The sequence below is a fragment of the Oratosquilla oratoria genome, chromosome 4, assembly GCF_046742065.1.
Source record: "Oratosquilla oratoria isolate Oo_2021 chromosome 4, ASM4674206v1, whole genome shotgun sequence".
Taxonomy (NCBI): domain Eukaryota; kingdom Metazoa; phylum Arthropoda; class Malacostraca; order Stomatopoda; family Squillidae; genus Oratosquilla; species Oratosquilla oratoria.
In genome coordinates this window covers 62872354-62885942 of record NC_134780.1, presented here as the reverse complement: position 1 = coordinate 62885942, position 13589 = coordinate 62872354, and the positions used below count along the sequence as shown (strand labels likewise).

The 13589-nt window shown below is 41.4% G+C and overlaps 1 protein-coding gene across 5 annotated transcripts in view; it reads right to left on the bottom strand.

Annotated features, from left to right (window-relative positions):
• Positions 1 to 13589, bottom strand: part of LOC143024886 (cysteine protease ATG4B-like) — a 44827-nt gene that overhangs the window by 16798 nt on the left and 14440 nt on the right. For all 5 annotated transcript variants that reach the window (XM_076184255.1, XM_076184251.1, XM_076184253.1 and 2 more), the window contains 2 exons: positions 2492 to 2656; positions 1299 to 1476 (listed from right to left, as the gene is read on the bottom strand). In XM_076184255.1, coding sequence (XP_076040370.1) covers positions 1299 to 1476; positions 2492 to 2656 — 343 coding nt within the window. The remainder of the gene's footprint in view (positions 1 to 1298; positions 1477 to 2491; positions 2657 to 13589) is intronic.

Here is a 13589-nt window from a genome sequence, read left to right as displayed (position 1 = left end):
GAAGCAAAGGCATAAGAGGGTCTGGGGCATTTCCAACCAAAACTCTAAGATTTGGGGCATTCAATGTATGTGGTTGTGGTACAGATAAGAGTATAAGGATAAAGATTAGTATGTTTGTGAGAAGAAAGATGGATGCGTTAGCATTAGGTGAAACTAAGTTGAAAGGGAGGGGTGATTTTGAGTTTGGGAGTGTGGTGGGGAGGGTGTCAGGAGTGAGGAGGGGGTGAGGTAGGGAAGGGTTGGCTCTGCTGGTAAGAAATGAGAAAGCATGTGGTGGAGTGGAATAAGCATTTCCAAGGTTAATAGATGAAGGAGACACTGGGATGGGAGATGTGGGTTTTTGTTAGTGCATATGGAGCTGACGGTGAGAAGAATGTAGAAGAAAGGGAGGTTTTTTGGATAGATTTAAACAAGTGCTTAGAGAATTTTGGGAGGACTGTCAATGTAGTAGTGTTGGGAGATCTCAATGCTAAAGAAGGGGGTGAACCATTAGAATTTGTTGGGAAGTTTGGAGAGCCAGGTAAAAATCATAGTGGAGAGTTGATATTGGGGATGTGTTAAGAGTACTGATGATAGCTATAGTCTGTGCACTTCAAGGAGTCTGTTCAGGGTGTCACATATGTTGTGATTTACTACTAGCCATTCTGAAAAAACAACCTCAGTACATGCCTTTCTCTCTTATATGCCATCTGATTTTTTTATATTCTATACAAAGTAAAGGAAGCTGCATGCCTTTCTCTCTTATATGCCATCTGATTTTTTTTATATTCTATACAAAGTAAAGAAAGCTGTGTAGTACAATGAGTATAACTTTTCAGGATTATAACAATGCAGCTTCCTTTACTGCCCACTGCCCTGGGTCAGAAGCAATGTAACAAGACACAGTACATCCACAGCAAGGCCACTTCACTTAATTGACTACCTCCCTCTCCATTACCTCATGCAGAAATAGAGAAGATGGGGAGAAATCCCTTTGGGCTGTGTCAGAATATCATTCACACATAAGCACCCTCCTCCCCATCCTTTACCCCTCCCTTCCTTGCATAACAGTATCATCTATACACAGCCACTCTTCACTCATCCCTATCTCTTGCCTTCTCCCTTCCTTGCTCAAAAGACATTTCCTTCTTGCTCAACACTCCCTTTACCCCATTCATACATCTCACCCTCAGTCATTCCCTTAAAAAAAGAAAAGAAAAATATTTTTTTGTTATATATGTATATACACACTAATAAAAAATAAAACAAATAAAAGTATAAGTAAAGAAATTACTTAATACAGTCTTGTTCTTCCTCACCTCAGCACTTGGGCAACTGTGTTTGGGCCATACCATTCCCCAATCTCCTTGCCTTCATCTACCCCAAGCTGAACCATTTGGTGAATGGAAAATGTGGAACATTTATTGTCCTCAAAGAGGCTCACTATACGTAGATATGTTTCATCTCTGATATCTGGTGTCCATCTCCAGTCTCGACCTGGTGCAGAAATACAAAGTATGTTAAGATGCATTCTATATGGATTCCTTAATGTTCTTTCTCTCACATGCATCCACAATGGCCATCATTCTCTATTTCAAATTAAAGTTCTTTTCAAATACTAAACCCCGCCTGAGTTGGAGGCATCTATCTTGGATATTGGACAAGTCATACACTTGTGCCCTAGTTTAAGTGTTGGATATCTTGGAATGTCAACTAAGACATGTGGGGGAATTTGGACACTTGGCTCTAAGACTATCACTGGCATACTGGCACAGGATGGCTGGGGTGAGTGGCAGGAGGAGGAAGGCCAGGAGTGGCTGGGTACCACCACCTGACAGTGGAAGAGATAGCAGAGGAAAAGATGTGCCCTGAGACTCCTGTGGAAGAAATGCAGGAACAACACAAAGCTGGCCCTTCTTTAGCTGCAGGAATTGAGGCTACAGGCACACTCCTCAGATTCACTGACAATGTGGATAGGCCTCTGGCTAACCACAATAGAGTGCTGAGGGTTGTGAAGATACAGCTTTTTCACCTGCAGGTAGGAAAGATGGCCCAGCTAAAAATATCCTCATTCTTCAAACCAGTCTGCAAAAGAATGCACACCCAGTCTGCAAAAGAATGCATACCCAGTCTAAAGAGTCAGCATCCCCAACCACCTCAGTAGTATTCACCTCCTCTGTTGGCACAGTTGCTTCAACAGGAAATTCATCACTTGCCTCTACCTCTTCAGCAAGTACAGACTCCACCTCTTCAACAAGTACAGAAATATTATGACTGAAAAGTGAGTGTGTATGAATGCCATTCTTTGTGATGTTATAAGAGTGTCTTAGACTTTTCCCTGATAATTTGGATTTTCAGATATCTCAGATTGGTGTTCCCCCTAATTAACCCAACTTAGGTGGGGTTTCCTATATATTGATGAGGTTATTATATGAATGGAGCAACAGTAGCAGCATTAACTATCTTTTCTTGAATAAATAGTGTCCAAATAACCTTAACTGCTATTCCTTACCAAGATGTTTTCTGGATAGTGCTTCTGCCACAACCATCTGGCCGCATCGGAGCATACAACCCCATCCTTTGTCTGTTGTGTAGCCAGAGTTGCTTATCTGAGGGAAGTTGCGTCGATAACTCATCCACAGACGAGAAGAAACATCACTCCGTAGCTCATCAAGTTCTGTGGGAGAGATAGTCAGAATACTGTTCTACACATACATACATGCATGCACACACACACACTTAGGAGTAATTATCAACAAAGACATGTCACCAGACAAGCATATTAACAAAATAGTTGGAGAAATCTACAATTTACCAAGATCAATAAAGGTGGCCTTTAACTACTTGGATGAGGTAATGGTAAAGAAAATATTAGTCACACTGATAAGACCAGGATTGGAGTACGCTGTGATACTATGTACACCCAACACAAAAAAGAATATAAAGAAATTAGAAAGAATCCAAAGAGCAATGACAAAGATGGCACCAACACTTTCAAAACTGACATATGAACAGAGATTGTCCAAACTGGAACTACCAACCCTGGAACAAAGAAGAGAATGAGGAGATCTACTGGCAATTTACAGAATCATGAAAGGCATGGAAGTCCTTGACAGAGAAGATTTATTAGTGGGATAAAAGAAAAAGAAGAGGACATGAAAGGAAACTCCAAAAAGAATAGTTATAGAAGAGATCTGAAAAAGAATAGTTTCCCACACAGAGTGGTGGATGTCTGGAACAAATTGGACAAAGCAACAATGTGTGCAAAAACCATACAAGAATTTAAGAAAAAAACTGGATGCTGAAAGATACAAAGACAGGTCACTACGAGCATAGCTCCCTTCCTGTATAATACAACTAGGTAAATACACACACACACGATCGGCAGAGAGACGGCGACAATTGGACTCCGGAGGAAAAAAAAAAAAAAACGAAATCTTCATGGATTCAATGACAAGGGAATACTTGTATGGTAGTGATGTACCGAAGCTTCGGTATCGGTATCGGTATCGGTAAATATCGGTTTATTTTCAAGCTATCGGTATCGGTATATATCGGTATCGGTAAAATAGAAGGTATCGGTATATCGGTATCGGTATTGAAAAATAAATACCGATACCGATACCGATACCTTGAGAGAAAATTTAAGTTAAATTACTTTCATTCATGAAACAAATAAATAATTATATAAATATATAAAGTAAAGGGTGTCTTTCACGCCATGTGGTTGTGGAATCATTTGCGTCTTATGTAAGAAGAGAAGAGAGCTAGCTGATGGCTATTATCCTATTACCCTTTTCGATCTCATTCTTAATATTTATTTATTGTAATTATTTATTTATATTTAATATTTGAACTTGCATTTTTCAGATAGTCAATATTGTGATAAATTTATTAAATTACAATTAGAATTGCCAGAATTAGCAATAATGCCTAAGTCAAAGCAAAGTGTTATATGGAATCTAGTGACAGTATGCAAAGATGATTCTTCAAAAGTATCCTGTAATTTCTGTAATACAATATTAAGCAGAGGAGGAATAAACAGGCAAACCCAAACAACAACAAATATTAGAAAGCATCTTCAACATAAACATCCTGATGAGTTTGGAAATGCCGAATTGGAGCAGAAAAAAGCAGCTGAATCAAACCCAACACTTGCCTCATTCTTAAATGTTCCACCTACCAAAAAGCTAAAAATTTCAACTTCAACTTCTAGTCAAAGTCAAACAGGCTGTTCAAGTGCAAAACAGGTATCTCAACAGCCAACTCTTGAAGCTACTCTCCAGTACAAAAAGATTTGGGACATCAACAGTGCTCCAGCAAAAGAGGTACACAAATATATTGCTGAAATGATCACAATAGATTGTCAACCTATATCTATTGTAGAAGATCTGGGATTTGCTAGGCTCCTTAATCACTTAAAACCAAACTATAAGATCCCAAGCAGGAAATACATCTCTAACACAACTATCCCAGAGCTTTATGAAAAAGTGCACAATAAAGTACAAGGCATTGTGAGCAATGCGCAAAATATCGGTATCGGTATCGGTATCGGTATCGGTAACCCATTAAATTCCTGTATCGGTATCGGTATCGGTAAAATGCTAAAAAAAATATCGGTATCGGTATCGGTATCGGTAAAAATTTTGGTTCTGGCACATCACTAGTTTATTGTATTAGTAGGGAAGGGGAAAGCTCGTGGTGTAGTGGGAAGGTGAAGAAAAAGGAGAAGGGGAGGGATTACTGAGGAAAATGGGAGGGATTACTGAGGAAAATGGAAGGAAATGAGGAAGGGGATGAACGGGCCACGGAAGTCAGGAGGAATGTCAACAAGAGATGTGCAGACAACAGAGGTGAAGTCAAAGATTGAAGTCAAACTTATAGGCCTATAGTTATTTGGCTTCTTTTTGTCACCTTTTTTGAACATGGGAGTAACGTTTGTGACACATGATCTTCCTTGTCTAAATCCAAACTGCCTTGAATTTAGTACATTGTTTTTTTCCAAATGTTTTACCCATCTAATTTTGATAGTTTTATCACAAATTTTTGCTACCATACTTGTAAGGAAGACCGGTCTATAGTTTGTAGGGTCTTCTTTGTTTCCCCCCTTATATATTGGTACTATATTTGCTCTTTTCCAATTTTCTGGAACTTTTCCTTCCTTCAATGAACTGCTTATTAGACTATGTGTTTTGTCTGTTAGTTCGTCCCTGCATTCTCTCAAAATCCAGTTTGCCATTTCATCAGGACCATGCAATTTTCTGACATTGAGATTAATCAAGTGATTCATTATTTCATTCTTTGTTATGTCTATTTCTTTCATATGGGGGACTTTCCCCTCCCACTCGTCATCTCTCAGTTGCATGTTCTCCCACGTAAACACTGATTTAAAATGCTTGTTCATAATTTCTGCCATTTCTGTATCCTCTGTGTATTTATTCCTCCTAGTCATAGTTTCACTAATTCTTGTTTGTTTTTCAGTTTGTTGTTTACAAATCTATAGAATAGTTTTGGTTGATCTTTTCATTTTTCTATGACATCTTTTTATCCCTGTGGTGAGGGAAAAGAATACTGCCACCAAGTAATTCCACTTGGATCGTAAGAGGCGAGAAGAAAGGGACAGGGATTGGGACTAGGCATCCTTCTCCTTGTAGCCCCACAGGGGACATTCCAAAAAGAAAAAGCAAAGGCATAAGAGGGTCTGGGAGTTTTCCGACCAGCACCCTCAGGTTTGGCCCTTTTAATGTGTGTGGATGTGGTACAGATGAGAGTAAAAGGGAAGAGATAGGTAGTATGTTTGTGAGAAGAAAGATGGATGTGTTGGCTTTGAGTGAAACTAAGCTGAAAGGGAAGGGCGAGTGTAAGTTTGGGAGTGTAAGTGGGAGGTTATCAGGAGTGAAGAGAGGGCGAGGGAGGGAAGGGGTGGCTATACTAGTAAGTGAAGAGATAGGTAAACGTGTAGTGGAGTGGAAGGAGGTTTCCTCAAGGATAATGTGGATGAAGGTGAAACTGGGAAAGGAGATGTGGGTGTTAGTAAGCGCATATGGGCCTGGCAGTGAGAAGAGCGTAGAAGAAAGGGAGGCTTTTTGGATAGATTTAAATGAGTGCATAGAAGACTTAGGGAGAAATATCAATGTAATAGTACTGGGAGACCTTAATGCTAGGGTAGGAAATGATCCAATTGATGGAGTGGTTGGGAAATGTGGAGTACCAGGAAGGAATCGTAATGGAGAGTTGATGGTGGAAATGTGTCTAGAGAGTTGATGAGAGCAAATACAGTGTTTCGGAAGAAAGTCAAGCATAAGTACACATGGGAGAGGGTGGTGGATGGAAGGGTGGTAGATAGAGCGTTAATGGACTATGTAGTGGTAAATAGGATTATGATAGGAAGAGTTAAGGATGTACATGTGCTAAGGGGAGAGGGTGGGGGAATACGAGATCATTTTTTGGTGGAAGGTAAGTTGAGAGTGGAGGATAGATGGAGGAAGAGGAAAGAGACAAAAGGTAGGGAGGTGCTTAGAGTGAATTCTTTAAAGGAAAAGGAAAAGGAAAAGGAGAAGGAGTACAAGAAGAAGCTGAAGGAGTGGGAGGGGGTGAAGGATAGAGTAGAGCTAGGTGTGGAGGAGGATTGGGGATGGTTCAAGGAGGGAGTCACAAAGTGCAAAGATGGTGTGTGGAACAAGAAGGACAGGAGAAAATAGAAGAAAGGGTAGTGAATGGTGGGATGAGGAAACAAAGAAGGTTGTAGAAGAGAAGAAGCGAGCTTTCACAGATTGGTTACAAAATAGGATGAGGGAGTCATATGAAAGGTACAAAGAAAAGAAAAGAGAAAAGTAAAGCAAAAGGTAAAGGAGGCAAAGAGGAGAGCAGATGTGAAATGGGGTAGGAGTATGACAGAAAATTTTGAAAGTAATAAAAAGATGTTTTGGAAAGAAATTAAAAGAGGAAGAGGAGGCAAATCAAGTAGAGAAGAAAAGGTAAAAGGTGCAGATGGAGAGATGATAATGGAAGAGAAGACAGTAAGGGGAAGATTGGCAGAGTATTTTAGGGAGTTTCTAAATGTGAAGGAGGATAGGGAGGGAAAGATAGCTGCAGTGGGAAATGCTAAGAAAATGACCGTGATGAGTGAGGAAAATGGAGGAGAAATAAGGAAGGATGAGGTGAAGGCAGTTGTTAAGATGATGAAAGCAGGTAAGGCACCTGGTCTGGATGGATGCTATGCAGAATGTCTAAAAAAAGGAGGTACAGTGATGGTGGACTGGCTGGTGAGGTTATTTAATGTTTGCTGGAGAGAGGGTAGAGTGCCGGAGGACTGGAGGAGTGCCTGTATAGTTCCACTTTACAAGGGAAAAGGGGACAAGTGTGAATGTAGTAGTTTCAGAGGGATTAGCTTGTTAAGTGTAGTTGGGAAGGCTTATGGGAGGATCTTGATTGAGAGGATTAGGAGAGGAACAGAGGGAGTAATTGGTGAGGAACAGTGTGGATTTAGGACGGGTAGAGGTTGTGTAGATCAGATCTTTGTGGTAAGACAGATATGTGAGAAAGCTATAGGAAAGGGGAAGGATGTTTTTTGGGCCTTTATGGACCTGGAAAAGGCTTACGACAGGGTAGACAGAAAGGCACTGTGGGAGGTTTTGCAGATATATGGGATAGGAGGAAAGCTTCTAGGAACTGTCAAGAGTTTTTATGAGAGTAGTAGAGCTTGTGCCAGGATTAGAAATGGAGAGAGTGAGTGGTTCGAGGTAAAGGTGGGACTTCATCAAGGATGCGTTATGTTGCCCTGGCTGTTCAACTTATACATGGATGGGGTAGTGCGAGAGGTAAATGCAAGGGTAGTGGGTCAGGGATTGGAGATGGTTAAAGAAAATGGAGAAAAGTGGGAGGTGAGCCAGCTGTTGTTTGCGGACGACACTGCGCTTGTGGCAGGATCGGAGGAGGGATTGAGGAAGTTGGTGACAGAGTTTGGGAGAGTGTGTGATAGAAGAAAGCTGAAGATAAATGTGGGTAAAAGTAAGGTGATGAGATGTACAAGGGGTGAAAGTGGCAGTAGCCTGGAAGTGAGCATTAAGGGAGAGCAACTGGAGGAAGTGGATAGTTTTAGATACTTGGGTGAAAAGGTGGAGGTAGAATGTAGATTGAGAGAAGCGAGTAAATACCTTGGTGGATTAAAAAGTGTAATGAGGAATAGACATTTGGGAATGGATGCTAAGGAGACTATATGAAGGAGTGATTGTGCCAACAATACTGTATGGGGCAGAAACATGGAACATAAGAGAGGAAGAGAGAAGGAATTTGAATGTGTTTGAGATGAGGTGTCTGAGAAGTATGATGGGGGTTACTAGGCTAGATAGAGTGAGAAATGAGGTGAGGAGGAGAACAGGGGTGGAAAGGGGGTTGGGAGATAGGGTTGATGAAAAAGTATTAGGATGGTTTGGACACATGGAAAGAATGAGTGAAGAAAGACTAGTAAAAGAGGTATGGAAGGCAGATGTAAAGGGAGTGAACATGAGGGGGCGACCTAGGATGATATGGATGGAAGGGGTGAAGGGGGCTTTGGGGAAGAGGGGAATGTCTGTTGAGAAAGGATGGAAGAGGACAGAAGACAGGGGTGAATGGAGAATGGTTGTATATGGATGACGTGATGCATGAGGTGGAATGGGTGAGGGGAGTGTGGGGGAGGTAGTATGTGTGAGAAAAATTTGACGCAGCCTGAAGGGATTTCTCCCCATCTTCTCTTTATCTGCATGAGGGGATGGAGAGGGGGGGTCGCCGATTTAATGAAGCGGCCTTGCTGTGGATGTGCTGTGTCTTGCAACACTGCTGACCCAGGGTAGTTGACAAGATTCAGAGATGACCTGTCATCCAGGAGGTGCCAAGATAAGAGGGAGGGTGGAGGGGAGTGGAGTGTATTAGGGATGAAATAGGTGGGAATGGTTTTTATGCCTTTTTCTTTTTGGCTACCTCCCTTGTAAGTGGGAAAAAGCCTATGGTATATGTATGTATGTACTATGTATGGGTCCCTTGTTGTTCATAATATACATAAATGACTTAGATGATGGGATAAATAGTGATGTTAGTAAGTTTGCGGACAACACTAAAATAGGACGCCTAATTAGGTCAGGAGACGACGCAGAGATTCTGAAGGATGATCTTAACAAATTGTTCACATGGTTGGTGAAATGGCAAATGAACTTCAATATCTCTAAGTGTAGCATGTTAAATGTAGGGCTACACAACCCCGAAAATAGATACAGCTTGGATAACACACTTTTAGAGAAAACTTAGTGCGAGAGAGACCTGGGAGTTCTAGTGAGTCCGGACCTTAAAACCAGGGAACAGTGCAATGGTGCCAGGAATAAAGCTAACAGAGCATTATGTTTCATTGCTAGGATGGTAACGAATAGAAGTGCAGAGGTAATTATCAAACTCTATCTAGTGATAGTTAGACCCATCCTTGACTATGCGGTACAGTTTTGGTCTTCATCCCACAGAATGGACATCAGTTCACTAGAATCTGTAGAGAAGAATGACCAAATTGATACATGGACTCAGAAATTTGCCTTATGGCACCTTACCTTACACTCTCTGGAATGATGCAGGGTGATCTAATAGAGGTGTTCAAGTGGATCAAAGGCTTTAACAAGGGTGATGCAAACAAGGTCATTATATTAAAACAACAGGGCAGGACTCGCAGTAATGGATTTAAACTGGACAAATTTAGATTTAAGAAGGAAATAGGCATGAATTGGTTTACTAATAGGGTGGTTGACGAATGGAATAGACTTAGTAACCATGTAGTAAGTGCTGAAACAGAGAGTTGTTTTAAATGGAAAAACTTCTAGATGGAAAAATGCTACAAGTGGAGTTCCTCAGGGTTCCGTTCTTGGGCCACTTCTATTCATAGTGTATATAAATGATATAGACCATGGACTAAAATCTACCGTTTCCAAATTTGCTGATGATACAAAACTGTGCGGAGTGGCAAATGATCACTCAAACCAATTAGATATTCAAGAAGATTTAGATAAATTACACCAATGGTTTGAAAAGTGGCTGATGAAATTTACATACATACATACATATACCAAGGCTTTTTCCCCCTTCCAAGGGAGGTAGCCAAAAAGGGAAAGGCATAAAAACACTCCCACCCATTTCATCACTAAATACACTCCACACCCCTCCCACCCTCCCTCTCATCTGAGCACCTCCTGGATGACGGGTCATCCCTGCACCCTGCCCACCGCCCTGGGTCAGAAGCAGTGTCGCAAGACACAGCACATCCACAGCAAGGCCGCTTCATTTAATCGGCGACCCCCCCCCTCTCCGTCCCCCCCTTGCATATAAGGAGAGGACGGGGAGAAATCCCTTCGGGCTGCGTCAAAATTTACTCACACATACTACCCTACCCCCCACCCCCCTGCCCATTCCTCCTCATGCAATCACAACATCATCCATATACAACCATTCTCCACTCACCTCTGTCTTCCGTCCTCTCCCTTCCTTCCTCAACAGACATTCCCCTCTTCCCCAAAGCCCCCTTCACCCCATCCGTCCACCTCATCCTAGGACGTCCCCTCATGTTCACTCCCTCCACATCTGCCTTCCATACCTCTTTTACTAGTCTTTCTTCACTCATTCTTTCCATGTGTCCAAACCATCCTAATATTCTTTCATCAACCCTATCTCCCAAATCCTTTTTCACCCCTGTTCTCCTCCTCACCTCCTCATTTCTCACTCTATCCAGCCTAGTAACCCCCATCATACTTCTCAGACACCTCATCTCAAACACATTCAAACTCCTTCTCTCTTCTTCTCTTATGTTCCACGTTTCTGCCCCATACAGTGCTGTTGGCACAATCACTCCTTCATACAGTCTCCTCTTCGCATCCATTCCCAAATGTCTATTCCTCATTACACTCTTTAATCCACCAAGGCATTTACTCGCTTCTCTCAATCTACATTCTACCTCCACCTTCACTCCACCTTTTCCTGCTACACTTGCACCCAAGTATCTAAAACTATCCACTTCCTCCAGTCGCTCTCCCTTAATGTTCACTTCCAGTCTACTGCCACTTTCATCCCTTGTACATCTCATCACCTTACTTTTACCCACATTTATCTTTAGCTTTCTTCTATCACATACTCTCCCAAACTCTGCCACCAGCTTCCTCAATCCCTCCTCTGACCCTGCCACAAGCGCAGTGTCGTCCGCAAACAACAGCTGGCTCACCTCCCACTTTTCTCCATTTTCTTTAACCATCTCCAATCCCTGACCCACTACCCTAGCATTCACCTCTCGCACCACCCCATCCATGTATAAGTTGAACAGCCAGGGCAACATAACGCATCCTTGACGAAGTCCCACCTTTACTTCAAACCACTCACTCTCTCCATTTCTAATCCTGACACAAGCTCTACTACTCTCATAAAAACTCTTGACAGCTCCCAAAAGCTTTCCTCCTATCCCATAAATCTGCATAACCTCCCACAGTGCCTTTCTGTCTACCCTATCACAAGTAAATGCAAGGTAATGCACATAGGTAAAAATAACAGTAAGTATGATTACAAGTTATTTGGAAATTCGTTAACAAAAGTGGATAGTGAAAAAGATCTCGATGTAATTATCAGTAACGACCTCAAATCATCCAAGCAGTGTATTTCAGCCTCTGAGAAAGCAAATAAGATTCTAGGACTGATTGCGTGATCTTTTTACTTCAAAAGTCCATCACTCATTAACAAGCTATATAAATCGTTAGTTCGTCCACATTTGGAATATGCTGTTTCCGTATGGTCACCGAATCTCATTAAAGACATTGACAGAATGGAAAAAGTACAATGGCGAGCCACAAAACTGATTCCAAATATAAAAAATAAATCATACGAAAATCGACTAAAACATATGAATCTGTTTTCCCTAAAAAAGCGTAGACTCAGAGGTGACTTGATACAGGTCTTTAAGATTTTAAAATTTTCACATTGAATGAGAATCAGACAAGAAACAATGGTCTCAAACTGTCCAGAAACAGATTCAATTTGGAAGTAGGTAGAAACAACTTTGCCAACCGTGTAGTTAATGAATGGAATAAACTCCCTGCACAGGTAGTGCAATGTAGTTCAGTTCCAAGCTTTAAGAATCATTTAGATGCTGTACTGATTACACTGGCATGCGTTTAAATTTTTTTTTTTCAAAGGTCGAAGGTTTTTCAAGTGATTTATAGGTTTTTTGGTGCGCTGAATCCAAAAATGCCATCCATTTCCTTGGATCAGGTCTAGTTTTTGAGATATGAGAAGTGCAACTTTTGGGCCTTGTATAGTACTAAGTATAAGGAAAACGAGGCTGCAGGTATAGCCTATTCTTTTTTTTTTTTTTTTGCATAAAAATTATACTGTAGCACCCCGAAACTGATACTGAAACCTAATGATGTTTTTGTTTACTTTCAGGAAACTGAAACTGCATTGACTACATTGACAACACTGAAACTGAAAATGGTTTAGAAAAGTGTGATCTCCAATCAATGTGACTGATTTTATAAGAATCTGTGCTTTTTACAAGAATCTGTGCTTCTTGTGTTTCTATTTTGGACACATATCTTAGATTGACAGAAAATGGAACGCAAATGCACAAATCATCCTGATAGGTTCTGCTACATATGTGGTAATGTGATTCTTCCTCGTCGACTAGCAAATATAACTGATTTTGTGAAGAAGGCATATCATGCTTACTTTGGAGTTAAGCTTGGGGACCAGGACAAGCCATTTGCACCCCATGTTAGCTGCAAAATATGTGTCGAGAACTTGCGTGATTGGAGAAATAAAAAAAGGAAGAGTATGCCATTCGCTGTTCCAATGGTTTGGAGAGAGGGTAAAGATCATGTGTCAGACTGCTATTTCTGCATGACTAATCTTAAAGGAGTCAACCGCAGGAACAAGCATTGTATTCAGTATCCTAATGTTCCGTCTGCCATACGACCAGTCCCTCATGGTCCAGGCCTGCCCGTTCCCGAGCCAGATGTTGCAATGGAATCTAGCTCTGAATCGGAATCTGATAACGCACTAGACAGGGCAGAGAAGGGAGAATACATGCCAGAAGAGAATGACCGGCCAGTGCCTCTAACACAAGCAGATCTCAATGGACCTGACACGGGATCTAAACCTATCAAAGGAATCAGCACAGCTTCTGGGTTCTCGTCTTCGTGAGAAAAATTTGCTAGCACCTGAGACAACATTCTTTTGGTACCGAGAGCGTGAAAGAGAATTTAGACAGTTCTTCACCAACCCAGAAGGACTCGTCATTAGTTTACTGCAACAACATTGCTGGTTTGATTCAATCAATGGGGCTGGACTATGTTGCTACTGAATGGAGACTGTTCATCGACTCTTCCAGCAGAAGTCTCAAGGCAGTCCTCCTTCACAACGGAAATAAATACTCTTCAATTCCAATCGGTCATTCGGTGCAAATGAAAGAAACTCATGACAACATGGATCAGCTACTGTCTGCTCTGAACTACAATGACCATGGTTGGTTGATCTGTGGAGATCTTAAGGTAGTTGGATTGGTTTTGGGACTACAGGGTGGGTACACAAAGTATCCATGCTTTTTGTGTTTGTGG